A 14,626-nucleotide genomic window follows, 5' to 3' on the forward strand; every position below is an offset into this window, starting at 1 on the left:
TTTCTCAGCAGAAACTCTGCAGGTCAGAAGGGAGTGGCACAATATATTTCAAGTGATGAAAGGGAAGAACCTACAACCAAGAATACTCTACCCAGCAAGGATCTCATTCAGATTCGAAAGAGGAATCAAAAGCTTTACAGACAAGCAAAAGCTAAAACAATTCAGCACCACCAGAACAGCTCTGCAACAAATGCTAAAGGAACATCTCAAAGCTGAAAAGAAAAGTCCACAACTAGAAACAAGAAAATTACAAATGGGAAAGCTCACCAGTAAAGGCAAACATACAGTAAAGGTAGGAAATCATCCACACAGAAATATGATATCAAAACCAGCAGTTGTGAGAAGAGGAGAGCACAAATGCAGGATACTGGAAATGCATTTGAAATTAAAAGATCAGCAACTTATAACAATTTTGTTTATATACAGACTGCTATATCAAAACCTCATGGTCACTGCAAACTGAAAATCTACAATAGATACATGTAAAAAAAAAGAGAAAGGAATCCAAACACAACACTAAAGTTAGTCATCAAATCTCAAGAGAACAAAAGAGTAAGGGAAGAAAAAAAACCTACAAAAATAAATCCAGGGCTTCCCTGGTGGCGCAGTGGTTGAGAATCTGCCTGCCAATGCAGGGGACATGGGTTCAAGCCCTGGTCTGGGAAGATCCCACATGCCGCGGAGCAACTAGGCCCGTGAGCCACAATTACTGAGCCTGCGCGTCTGGAGCCTGTGCTCCGCAACAAGAGAGGCCGCGATAGTGAGAGGCCTGCACACTGCGATGAAGAGTGGCCCTCGCTTGCCACAACTAGAGAATGCCCTCGCACAGAAACGAAGATCTAACACAGCCATAAATAAATAAATTTTAAAAAATAAATTTAAAAAATAAATCCCAAACAATTAACAAAATGGCAATAAGAATATACATATTGATAATTATCTTAAACATAAACAGATTAAATGCTCCAAACAAAAGACATAGACTGGCTGAATGGATACAAAAACTAGACTCGTATATACGCTGTCTACAAGAGATCCACTTCAGATCTAGGAACACATACAGACTGAAAGTGAGGGGATGGAAAAAGGTATTCCATGCACATGGAAATCAAAAGAAAGCTGGAGTAGCAATACTGATATCAGACAAAATAGACGTTAAAATGAAGACTGTTACAAGAGACAAAGAAGGACACTACATAATAATCAAGGGGTCAATCCAAGAAGAGGATATAACAATTGTAAATATATACGTACCCAACACAGGAGCACCTCAGTAAAGGAGGCAAGTACTAACAGCCATAAAGGGAGAAATCGACAGTAACAAAGTAATAGTGGGGGACTTGACCACTCCACTTTCATCAATGAACAGATCATCCAGACAGAAAATCAATAAGGAAATACATGCCTTAAATGACACATTAGACCAGATGTATTTAATTTTTATAGAGCATTCTATCCGAAAGCTGCAGAATACACATTCTTCTCAAGTGCACATGGAACATTCTCTAGGAGTGATCACATGCTGTCCCACAAAGCCAGCCTCAGTAAATTTAAGCACACTGAAATCATATCAAGCATCTTTTCCGACCACAATGCTATGAGATTAGAAATTAACTACGAGACAAAAAAACTGTAAAAAACGGAAACACGTGGAGGCTAAACGATATGCTACTAAACAACCAACAGATCACTGAAGAAATCAAAGAGGAAATCAAAAAATACCTACAGACAAAAGGAAACAAAAGCACGACAATCCAAAACCTATGGGATGCAGCAAAAGCAGTTCTAAGAGGGAAGTTTACAGCAATACAATCTTACCTCAGGAAACAAGAAAAATCTCAAATGAAAAACCTAACCTTACACCTAAAGCAACTACAGAAAGAAGAACAAACAAAACCCCAAGTTAGTAGAATGAAAGAAATCATAAAGATCAGAGCAGAAAGAAATGAAACAGAAACTAAGAAAAAAGAAAAGATCAATGAAACTAAAGGTTGGTTCTTTGAAAAGATAAATAAAATTGATAAACCTTTAGCCAGACTCATCAAGAAAAAGGGGGAGAGGGCTCAAACCAATAAAATTACAAATGAAAAAGGAGAAGTTACAATGGACATCACAGAAGTACAAAGGATCATAAGAGACTACTACAAGCAACTATATGCCAAAAAAAGGACCAACTGGAAGAAGTGGACAAATTCTTAAAAAGGTACAATTTCCCAAAACTAAACCAGAAAGAAACAGAAAATATGAACAGATGGATCAGAAGTACTGAAGTTGAAAATGTGATTTAAAAACTCCCAACTAATAAAGTCCAGGACCAGATAGCTTCACAAGCATATTCTATCAAACACCTAGAGAAGAGTTAATACCTATCCTTCTGCAACTATTCCAAAAAAACTGCAGAGGAAGGAACACTCCCAAACTCATTCTATGAGGCCACCATCACCATGATACCAAAACCAGACAAAGATACCACAAAACAAGAAAATAACAGGCCAATATCACTGATAAACATAGACGCAAAAAGCCTCAACAAAATACTACCAATTCAAATCCGACATTACATTAAAAAGATCATACACCATGATCAAAGTGGGATTTATCCCAGGAATGCAGGGATTTTTCAGTGTCTGCAAATCAATCAGTGTGAATCACCACATCAAAGAATTGAAGAATAAAAACTATATGATAATCCCAAAAGATACAGAAAAAGCTTCTGACAAAACTCAATACCCATTTATGACAAAAACTCTCTGGAAAGTGGGCATGTAGGGAACCTACCTCAACATAATAAAGGCCATATATGAGAAACCTGCAGCTAACATCATACTCAATGGTGAAAACCTGAAAGCATTTCCTCTAAGATCAGGAACAAAACAAGGATGTCCACTCTCACCACTTTTATCCAACATAGTTTTGGAAGTCCTAGCCACAGCAATAAGAAAAAGAAATAAAAGGAATCCAAATTGGAAAAGAAGAAGTAAAACTGTCACTGTTTGCAGATGACATGATACTATACATGGAAAATCCTGAAGATGCTACCAGAAGACTACTAGAGCTCATCAATGAATTCAGTAAAGTTGCAGGATACAAAATTAACACACAGCAATCTGTTGCATTCTATACACTAACAACGAAAGATCAGGAAGAGAAATTCAAGAAACAATCCCATCTACCACTGCACCAAAAAGAATAAAATACCTAGGAATAAACCTATCTAAGGAGACAAAAGATTTGTACTCTAAAAACTATTAAGATGCTGATGAAAGAAATTGAAGATGATACAAGCAGATGGAAAGATATAACACGTTCTTGGACTGGAACGATCAATATTATCAAAATGAGTATACTACCCAAGGCAATCTACAGATTCAATGCAATCCCTATCAAATTACCAATGGCATTTGTCACAGAACTAGAACAAAAAATTTCACAATTTGTATGGAAACACAAAAGACCCCCAATAGCCAAAGCAATCTTGAGAAAGAAAAACGGAGCTCATGGAATCAGGCTCCTGGACTTCAGACTATATTACAAAGCTACAGTAATCAAGACAGTATGGTACTGGCACAAAAACAGAAATATAGATCAATGGAGCCGGATAGAAAGCCCAGAGATAAATCCACGCACATACGGTCACCTTATCTTTGATAAAGGAGGCAAGAATATACAATGGAGAAAAGACAGTCTCTTCAATAAGTGGTGCTGGGAACACTGGACAGCTACATGTAAAAGAATGAAATTAGAACACTTTCTAACAGCATACATAAAAATAAACTCAAAATGGATTAAAGACCTAAATGTCAGGCCAGACACTATAAAACTCTTAGAGGAAAACATAGGCAGAACACTCTATGACATAAATCACAGCAAGATCCTTTTGACCCACCTCCTCCAGAAATGGAAATGAAAATAAAAATAAACAAATGGGACCTAATGAAACTTAAAAGCTTTTGCACAGCAAAGGAAACCATAAACAAAACGAAAAGACAACCCACAGAATGGGAGAAAATATTTACAAACCATGTGACTGACAAGGGATTAGTCTCCAATATTTACAAACACCTCATGTGTATCAAAACAGCAAACAACCCAATCAAAATATGGGCAGAAAACCTAAATAGACATTTCTCCAAAGAAGACATATAGATGGCCAAGAGGCACATGAAAAGGTGCTCAACGTTGCTAATTATTAGAGAAATACAAATCAAATCTACGTGATATCACCTCACACCACTCAGAATGGCCATAATGAAAAAAATCTATAAACAATAAATGCTGGAGAGGGTGTGGAGAAAAGGGAACTCTTTTGCACTGTTGGTGGGAATGTAAATTGGTACAGCCACTATGGAGAACATTTTGGAGGCTCCTTAAAAATCTAAAAATAGAGCTACCATATGAGCCAGCAATCCCACTCCTGGGTATATATCTGGAGAAAAACATGGTTTGAAAGGATACATGCACCTCAGTGTTCACTGCAGCACTATTTACAATAGCTAAGACATGGAAGCAACCTAAATGTCCATTGACAGAGGAATGTATAAAGAAGATGTGGTACATATATACAGTGGAATATTACTCAGCCATAAAAATGAATGAAATAATGCCATTTGTGGCAACATGGAGGACCTGGAGATTATCATACTAAGGGAAGTAAGTCAGACAGAGGAAGCCAAGTATCATATGATATCACTTATATGCAGAATCTAAAAAAAAAATGATACAAATGAACTTATTTACAAAACAGAAACAGACTCACAGACTTAGAGAACTTATGGTTACTGGCGGGGAAGGATGGGGGAGACAGATAGATTGGGAGTTTGCGATTGACATGTACACACTGTTATATTTAAAATAGATAACCAGGCTTCCCTGGTGGTGCAGTGATTAAGAATCCAGCTGCCAATGCAGGGGACACGGGTTCGAGCCCTGGTCTGGGAAGATCCCACATGCCACAGAGCAACTAAGCCTGTGCACCACAACTACTGAGCCTGTGCTCTAGAGCCCACGAGCCACAACTACAGAAGCCCACGAGCCACAACTACGGAAGCCCACGTGCCTAGAGCCCATGCTCCGCAACAAGAGAAGCCACCGCAATGAGAAGCCCGCACACCTCGACGAAGAGTAGCCCCCGCTCGTCGCAACTAGAGAAAGCCTGCGTGCAGCAACGAAGACCCAACACAGCCAAAAATAAAAATAAATTTTTAAAAATAAATAAAATAAAATAGATAACCAATAAGGACCTACTGTATAGCACAGGGAACTCTGCTCAGTATTCTGTAATAACCTAAATGGGAAAAGAATTTGAAAAAGAATAGATACATGTATATGTATAACTGAATCACTTTGCTGTACACCTGAAACTAACACAACATTGTTAATCAAATATGTTCCAATATAAAGTAAAAATTTTTTTAAAAAGCTAATTGTCAGGTGCTTACACTACAACATCTACACACCCTAGTGCTGTTGTAAGAATTGAGTAACACACATAAAGCACTTAACACAGTGTCAATAAATTTTAGCTAGCTGAAAGAGATGAATGGGGTACAGCTATAACATTAATTCCACATTCTACTCTTCGGGGATTGAGAAAAGAATAAAGGTCATTTAAAAGGAATACATTTCCCCTAAACATTTTTTACAATTAGAGGGTACTACAGATCAAGATTCTTCATTAAATACAAATAACTCAATATTAAAACTATTTGTCATTTATAACTTATTGCAAATTATTTTATCATCAAAACCATACTTAACGAAGGGTCATCAACATAAGTTCTGAGTTGCAGCTAGATACAATAAAGGGCATTTGGGGAGGGGAATGGAAAGGAATATGAGGATACTAGATACGTGAGTAGCTCAGTCATGGAAGAGTAACTGGCACAGGGCTCAGAGAGAGGTGGGAGGATTCCAAAAGATAACTCTACATAGCTATTTTGTCTAAACCTTGCTGTCTCTATGCTAGGGAAAACTATCTCATATCATATCTTTGAAATATAACTTGTCAAGGCTGTAGATATGATATCAGAATAATTGTCTTTTCAGTTCACAGATTCTCTGAATCAAGCAGAATAACATCTGGACATGATTGAGAGAATATAGGGAGAGCCTGGATTTTAAGCCTGATTCAATGACACCTTTGGGTATCCTCACTGGGGAAGGAGGAAATTTATTCTCAATACTGAAGAAAGAAATTATTTGTGGCCAAGAGGGAAAAGTGTAGCAGACTACATTACTGCTCACAAATACTCACCCTTCTCTTCCCAGTCCCTGAGAGGACCACCCCATCTGACTAACACTGGCTTGGCCATATGACTTGGTTTGCTCAATGGAATCTGAGCAGAAGTGAGAGTGTGTTAGTTCCAAGCAGAGGCAGTAGGGAGGTATTTCATTTCCAGCAGCCCTCATGTTTTTTTTGCCTTTTACCAGGAGAACATCACGTCTCATATAGGGGGTACTCCTTCAGCCTGGCATCCAAACTGAGAACATACATGGAACAAAACACCTACTGGCTACCTCAGTTTACCATGTATGTTATGAGCCACAGCCATCTATATGTGGTGTTACAACTTCTCATGTGATCTCAGATACTTTCCTTCTACAGCCTCACACTAACTCACAAGATGCAACCTTTCCAGCGCCCACTTCCACAAGCAAGCTTCAAGACTTTTTTAACGTAAAGTGCCAAATATATTGCAGATTTTACATATTTTGTTACCATTTAACATGTGCTGTTTTTATTGTGTTTTTTAATGTCATGAAGTTTAGAATGTTATGCCACTAATCTCATTTTTCCTCTAAGCCTTATGGTTTTTATTGCACAATTCTGCAGAGCATAGTGCATTTTAGGAACACCTATTTCACATTATAACATAACTGACTGTATCTTGAAAAAAGAGACACGAATATCCATAATCCAAAGAGACAAGTTCTATAACTGAGCCACATATGGGTAGAAAAGCAACTGAGATAAGGTGATACTTAACCTTATGACCTGACCACCCCACCGCCAAACACAATCACACTGGGAAATTAGGTTTCAACATATGAATTTGAGGGAGAAGAGATACATTCAGTCTATAGCATTCTGTTCCTGGACCCCCAAAATAATATCCTTCTCACATTCAAAATATGTTCATTCTATTCCCAACAGCCCCAAAAGTGTTAACACATTCCAACATCAACTCAAAGTCTGAGTTCAAAGTCTCATCTAAATATCATTTAAAGCAGATTTGGATGAGACTCAAGGTACAATTCATCCTGAGGTTCTCCAGCTGTAAACCTGTGAAATTAAACAAGTTATGTGCTTCCAAAATACAATGGCAGAACAGGCACAGGACAGATATTTACAAGAAAGGTGTGACAAGTCTCAAGCAAGTCTAAAACCCAACAGGGCAGGGCTTCCCTGGTGGCGCAGTGGTTGAGAATCTGCCTGCTAATGCAGGGGACACGGGTTCGAGCCCTGGTCTGGGAGGATCCCACATGCCGCGGAGCAGCTGGGCCCGTGAGCCACAACTACTGAGCCTGCGCGTCTGGAGCCTGTGCCCCGCAACGGGAGGGGCCGCAATAGTGAGGGGCCCGCGCACCGCGATGAAGAGCGGTCCCCGCACCGCGATGAAGGGTGGCCCCCGCTTGCCGCAACTAGAGAAAGCCCTCGCACGAACCGAAGACCCAACACAGCCAAAAATAAATAAATAAATAAATAAAGTAGCTATAAAACCCAACAGGGCAAATTCCATTGGACCTTAAGGTCCATGAATAATCCTCTAACTTGATACTCTGCCCTCCAGGCCCACTGAAGCAGAGGTCGTACCTACAGGACACACTTGGGCAGCATTCCTGCCCCTTCAGCTTTGCTGGGCAGAGGGTGGGCACCTAAGGCTCCTGGCAGCCCTGCCCTAGTGGATTTGGGTGGCTCCTGTTCTTTGACATCTAGGTGGAGTCAGACATGCCCCCTGGGCCTGTGCCTTCTCCACTAGTGGAGATGGCTTATTCCACCAGTTTGTTGCCTGCACCCTGCTGAGAGGCAGCTGCTGCACCAGGGGCTGCCAGAACCACACCTGGGGCAGACAAGGAGCTCAGCACCAGCAGTGCACCAGCAGAGCCCTCAAGGTGAGGTAGCACCAAGCAGCAAGCTCAAGGTCTCCAAACACTGGCATCTCCTCCTTTGAAATCATTCTGCCTCCAGGCCCTGTGCTAAGACAGTAGCCCTGGTGATTTCTGAACTGTCTTCAGGGTCATTCTTCCATTGTTTTAGGCAGCAGCATCTGGTTCCTGTTGAGATGGCTTATCCACACTAATCTTAACAAATGGTTGCTTGGCCACACCCTTAGTGTTCTCTTCTGAACAGGCTTTCTCATCTTTTGGATAGGTGGGGAATTTTCCAAATTTTTAAGTCCTGCTTCCTTTTTGATTAACATTTATAATTATGCCTTTAAGTTATTTCTCTCTAATTATACAATGTTGACCTAAAACAAACAGGCTGCCAGGTATTTTTCCAGAAAAGATGGATTTATTTGGGATCGGCAGAGAACTGCAATCTGGAGTCTGCAATCATGGTGAGCCACATGGAAGCTCACCCAAGGCAAGGGAAGGAGAACACTCTCCTAGAGGGGAGGGCTACAGTAAACAAGGAGCCCAAGGCTTTTCATTGTTTGAGTCCCTGCCAGGAAAGAAGAGGAGTCTTTCTTCTTCCTCTTAGGCCCTGGTATCCTTGCAGGGCGTGAGAACTCCCCCTTCTGGTCTACTGATTACATTTTACTGAGGTTTCTGTTTATTAACTTTTTACAACTACAAGCAGTTAGGAGGGCTCAAGCCACACCTTCAAACCTTTGCTTAGAAATTACTTCAAGTAAATATCCAATTTCATTGCTCACAAATTCTACATTCTACAAAGCACTAAAACATGAACATAACTCAGCCAAGTTCTTTGACACTTTACAAGAAGGATCACTTTTCTTTCAGTTTCCAATAACACAGTCCTCATTTCCACCCGAGATCTTATCAGAATGGTCTTTACAGTACACAATTCTACCAATATTCTGTGCAGGATTACATAGGTGTTCTCTAAAAAGATTGAGGTTTTTCTGTACACCTCTCCTCCTTTCCTTTTGAGTCCACACCAGAATCTCCTGTTCACAACAATGTAGGCTTTTTCTAGCATGCACCTCAAAACTCTTCCATTACCCATTACCCAGTTCCAAAGCCACTTCAACATTTTTAGGAATTTATTACAGCACCCCTCCACTTCTCAGTACCAATTTTTGTTTTAGTTCATTCAGGATACTATAACAAAAATACCACAGACAAGGTGGCTTATAAAAAACAGAAATGTATTTCTCACATTTCTGGAGGTTTGGAAGTACAAAATCAAGGTGCTGGCAGATGTGGTGCCTAATAAGGACCCAATTCCTGGTTCATAGATGGTTTATCTTATTCATTTTCTTCCTATGTCCACACATGGCAGAAGGAGCAACGGAACTCTCAGTGGTCTCTTTAACAAAGGTACCAGTCCCACTGATGAGGAATCCACCCTCATAACTGATTCATCTCTCGAAAGCCCCACTTCCAAACTCATCACATTAGAGGAGTAGGTTTCAACACGAATTTTGGGGAACACAAACATTCAGTCTATACCACTAGCTCAACACAGAATTTACCTTAAATTCTACTTTAGTGATATTCTCATTTTATATGCATATGAAAACACTTGTCAGTCACAGAAGCGTAAAAAATATATTATACATGTACCTTGTGTTAAGAGTAGCATAATTAAAGCACGGATATATTAATAAGAAGAAAAACGCTGCTTTTTAACACTTACCACAAGCTTTAGAAGCAGCAACACAAATCTCTTCTGCAACATACTCCCCAGTTGGAAACGTCAGATAATCCCCCTCGGCTTTTCCAAGGGAATGATAAAGATAGACCTGTAGGACTGGATCTATTTGCTTCACAGAATTAGCATTTCCAGGAATATCACCATTCTGATGTACAGGAGATGAGGATGTTCCTTCCATTTCTGTCATTGTAAGGCATGCCATTCCCATGCACAGTCTTTTTTCAGAACATTTGCCTGTAAGAGAAACCAAAGTTACAAATGAACGTGATATTCATAAGTTATCCTTCATATATAAAGAAGTCTTCACTGACAACAATGACTGTCAAATCCATTAACTGAATAACTATCATGTACAGTCATTTCTCAGACAGATACTGAGGGTTTTGTTCCAGACCAGTGCAATAAAATCACACAAATTGATTGGTCTCCCAGTACCTATAAAAGTTATATTTATACTATACTGTAGTATACTGAGTATGCAATAGCATTATGTCTAAAAAAAAATTGTACATACCTTAATTAAAAAATACTTTATTGCTAACCATCATCTGAGCCTTCAGCGATTTGTAATCTTTTCACAATAGTATTATCAAAGATCACTGATCATAGATCACCATAACAAATAATAATGAAGAAGTTTGAAATATTGCAAGAAGTATCAAAAATGTGACAAAGAGACATGAAGTGAGCAAATGTTTTTGGGAAATTGGCACTGATAGACTTGCTTAACACAGGGGTGCCACAAACCTTCAATTGTAAAAAACCAGTATTGGGGAAGCACAATAAAATGAGGTATGCCTATACTACTATATACAAAGCACAGTGAGAGATATCAAAATTATAAACTTCCTGTGGACAACGACAATAAAATTGAAGCTTATACGCTAACTGAGGAACCACAATATAAATATATAACACTAACAGAACAAACAAAATCAGTTACAGACAACAGAAGAAGAGATTCCACAAAGAGACATGATTTCTCAACAGATTACTCTGACAATTGCTTATTGGAATCTGGAAGGGAAAAATAACATTTCAAGCTGGGATTAACTGATGAGCTTTATTAGAGGAGGTCATATTTAAAACTGTTCTTGAAGCATGAATTGGATTTTGATGGATGGAAGAGGAAGAACGTTCTGGAAGAGTGGAACTGTTCTGAAGAGTAGAAAGATACAAGATATGTTCAATAATTTATTGGTCTGAGTGAAGTATTTGAGAAGTTATACCATTTAGGAAAGGATTAAAAATACAGATGGATAGGGACTTCCCTGGTGGTCCAGTGGTAAAGAATCTGCCTTGCAATGCAGGGGACGCTGGTTCAATCCCTGGTCAGGGAACTAAGATCCCACATGCCGCAGGGCAACTAAGCCCATGCGCCACAACTACTGAGCTCCCACGCCTCAACACGAGAGCCCGTGTGCTGCAAACTACAGAGCCCACACGCCCTGGAGCCCGTGCACCACAACTAGAGAGAGAAAACCCTCACGCCACAACTAGAGAGAAGCCTGCACGCTGCAACTAAGACCCGGATACTTGTAACAAAACTGCAGCTACATACCCAGTATGCATTTCCCCCTTCTTCCTTGATACAAAAGCCCAAATGGCGGGGTATACCAATGTACCCCCCCCAAAAAACTCTACTTCCCCACAGATGGATAGCCATGTGAACCAGTTTAAGCAAATGAGATTTAAGTGAAAGTTGCTGGGTGGTACTTTCAGGACAACTCCTTAAAAAAAGGTTGACGTAGCTGGCATGCCTCCTTTTACTTTTTCCCCTTCACCTTCTGTCTGAATCTAAGCATGAATATAGGTAGGGCAGTCACCTTAACACCATGTAACCATGAAGGAAAGGCCAAGAGAATAAACGACCTGGCAACCTTAAGCAGCTGAATCAATGTCAGGAATCCCCTACCAACCACCAGACACCTTGTTACGTATAAGTAAGTGCAATCCTAACTGATACAGTACGAAATAAAAGAAGGTCCAAATGTCAGACCAAAGAATTTAAACTTTATCCCACAGTCAATAATGATTAGAAAGGTGAAGTGATATAGTTAGAAAGCTATTACAATAACCTAGGCAGTACTAAGATCCTGAACTGAAACAGCAACAGTTGGATGGTTAGAGGTAATAAAAGAGGAAGACTTGATGCACCATGAGGACTAACTGAATATAGAAGCCAGAAGTAAAAGATAGTATGAGGATTTCAAACTTGGGAGATCTGTAATACCATTATTAGAAGGACTTTGTCCCTTGACTTTGGAAGGTGAGGAAAATAAAGACTACTGTTCTACAGACTTTTATTTAGGAATGAAAGCAGGGCAATTAGACCAAAATCTAGCTGGCAGCTAAAACATGAGACTGATATTTGGAAGACCTGAAAATCTGACAACCTTCCCCACAGATGTAATCATTTAAATCATGAGCTACGTGAAGGAAGAGGATGGGAATAATAGCAAACACACTTGCACAGCATTTACTATATGCCAGGCACCATTCTAAATACAGATATTAAATAAATGAAGTGATTATTAAGTGAACTGCAATATGAAACATAGTTCTACATTCAACTACAAGGACCTTATTCTATTAGAGAAAATACTAGAGTTAATATTTATTCAAATAATATAAAACTATCAGTGTGTAAAAACAAAACAAAAGGGCTTCCCTGGTGGCGCAGTGGTTGAGAATCTGCCTGCTAAGGCAGGGGACACGGGTTCGAGCCCTGGTCTGGGAAGATCCCACATGCCGCGGAGCGGCTGGGCCCGTGAGCCACAACTGCTGAGCCTGCGCATCTGGAGCTTGTGCTCCGCAATGGGAAAGGCCGCGATAGTGAGAGGCCCGCGCACTGCAATGAAGAGTGGCCCCCGCTCACCGCAACTGGAGAAAGCCCTTGCACAGAAAAAAAAAAACAAAACGAAGACCCAACACAGCCAAATAAATAAATAAAAATAAATAAATAATAATAATTAAAAACAAAAAACAAAAAAAACAAAACAAAAAACTGGCAAATTGTGAGCAAAACTGCAAGATTTTTGAAGTTCCTCTGCATTTGGATATGCAAATTTAAACAATTTTAATTTGTTGAAAAATAGAATTTTTAAAAATATTTCTTATACTCTATTACACTATCTCTGCTACTCAGCTATAGAAAGCCATCAGATGAATTCTTAGCCATTAAAGAGCAAATATGCTAGAATTTCATCAGTTTGTGCTCACCATTATTTTGGACCCTATGCCTTCCTTTTGAACTCACTTTTTCCTACTGAAATATATCTTTTAGTAGATCTCTCAGTGAGGCCTTAAGGGTTTTTCTGTTGTAGTCTTTGAAATAAATTTTTTTCAGCTATACTGAGGTATAATTAACAAATAAGATATTTAAAGTATAAAACATGATGATTTAATATATGCATACATTGTGAAAGTCTTCCCCCATTAAGTCAATTAACACCTCCATCAACCTCATGAATTTACCGTTTTGGTGGGTGAGGGAACATTTAAATTCTACTCTTTAGAAAATTTCAATTCTACAACACAGTGCTATCAACCACAGTCACGTTATACACAGATCCTCAGAACTTATTTATCTTATAAGTGAAAATCTACCCTTTTACCCATTTCTATTTCCCCCAACCCTGGCAACCACTTTTCTACTGTCTGTTTCCTAAACTTTTTTTTTTTAAGATTCCACATATAAGTGATAACATGCAGTATTTGTGGTTCTGGCTGGCTTATTTCACTTAGCATAATGTCCTCCAGGCTCATTCACGTTGTCACAAATGACAAGTATTCCTTTTTAAAAGCTGAATAATATTCCTCTGTGTGTGTGTGCGAGTGTGTGCACACGTGCACATATATATACACCACGTTTTCTTGATCCATTCGTCTGTTGACAGATACTTAGGTTGTTTCCATACTTTGGCTGTTGCAAATGCTGCTGCAATGAATGTGGAAGTACAGATATGTCTTCAGAATAATGTTTAAACTTCCATTGGACATATACCCAGAAGTGGGATTGCTGGATCATACACTGGCTTTATTTTTAATTTCTTGAGGAATGCCATACTGTCTCCATAGTGGCTGTTCCAGTTTACATTCCCACCAAAAACTTACAAGGGATCCTTTTCCCCACATCCTCTCCAGTATTTTTTATCTTTTGTCCTTTGAATGACAGACATTCTAATAGGTGTGAGGTGATATCTCACTATGGTCTTGATTTGCATTTCCCTGATGATTAATGATGCTGAGTACCTTTTCATGTACCTGTTGGCCATTTTTGTATGTCTTTGGAAAAAATTCAGATCCTTTGACCATTTTTTAATTGGGTTATTTGGGGGTTTGTTGTTATTGAGTTGTATGAGTTCCTTATGTATTTCAGATATTATCCTCTTAACAGATGGGTAGTTGACAAATATTTTCTTCAGGTTGGCTTTTCATTCTGTTGATGGTTTCTTTTGCTAAGCAGAAGTTTTTTAGTTTGATGTAGTCCCACTTGTTTATTTTTACTTTTGTTTGCTTTGCTTTTGTGTCAAACCCAAAAAAAAAAAATCATTGCCAAGACCAATGCAACAGAGCATAACCCTTATGTTTTAGGTCTTAAGTACAACTCCTTAATCCATTTTGAGTTGATTTTTCTGCATGGTGTAAGATAAGGGTTCGTTTTACCCTTTCACATGTGACTACCAAGTTTTTCCAACACCATATATTGAAAAGACCATCTTTTCCACATGTATAGACTTTGCTTCTTTGTCAAAAATTAATTGACCATATATGCATGGGTTT

The 14,626-nt window shown here is 39.1% G+C and overlaps 1 protein-coding gene across 9 annotated transcripts in view; it reads right to left on the reverse strand.

The window, feature by feature from the left end:
* The window catches only part of JAK2 (Janus kinase 2), a 265,376-nt gene that overhangs the window by 85,887 nt on the left and 164,863 nt on the right, over positions 1-14,626 (reverse strand). For all 9 annotated transcript variants that reach the window (XM_057547977.1, XM_057547975.1, XM_057547978.1 and 6 more), the window contains one exon: positions 9,824-10,075. In XM_057547977.1, coding sequence (XP_057403960.1) covers positions 9,824-10,049 — 226 coding nt within the window. In that variant the 5' untranslated portion in view covers positions 10,050-10,075. The remainder of the gene's footprint in view (positions 1-9,823; positions 10,076-14,626) is intronic.

Source organism: Balaenoptera acutorostrata, chromosome 6 (genome assembly GCF_949987535.1).
Source record: "Balaenoptera acutorostrata chromosome 6, mBalAcu1.1, whole genome shotgun sequence".
Taxonomy (NCBI): domain Eukaryota; kingdom Metazoa; phylum Chordata; class Mammalia; order Artiodactyla; family Balaenopteridae; genus Balaenoptera; species Balaenoptera acutorostrata.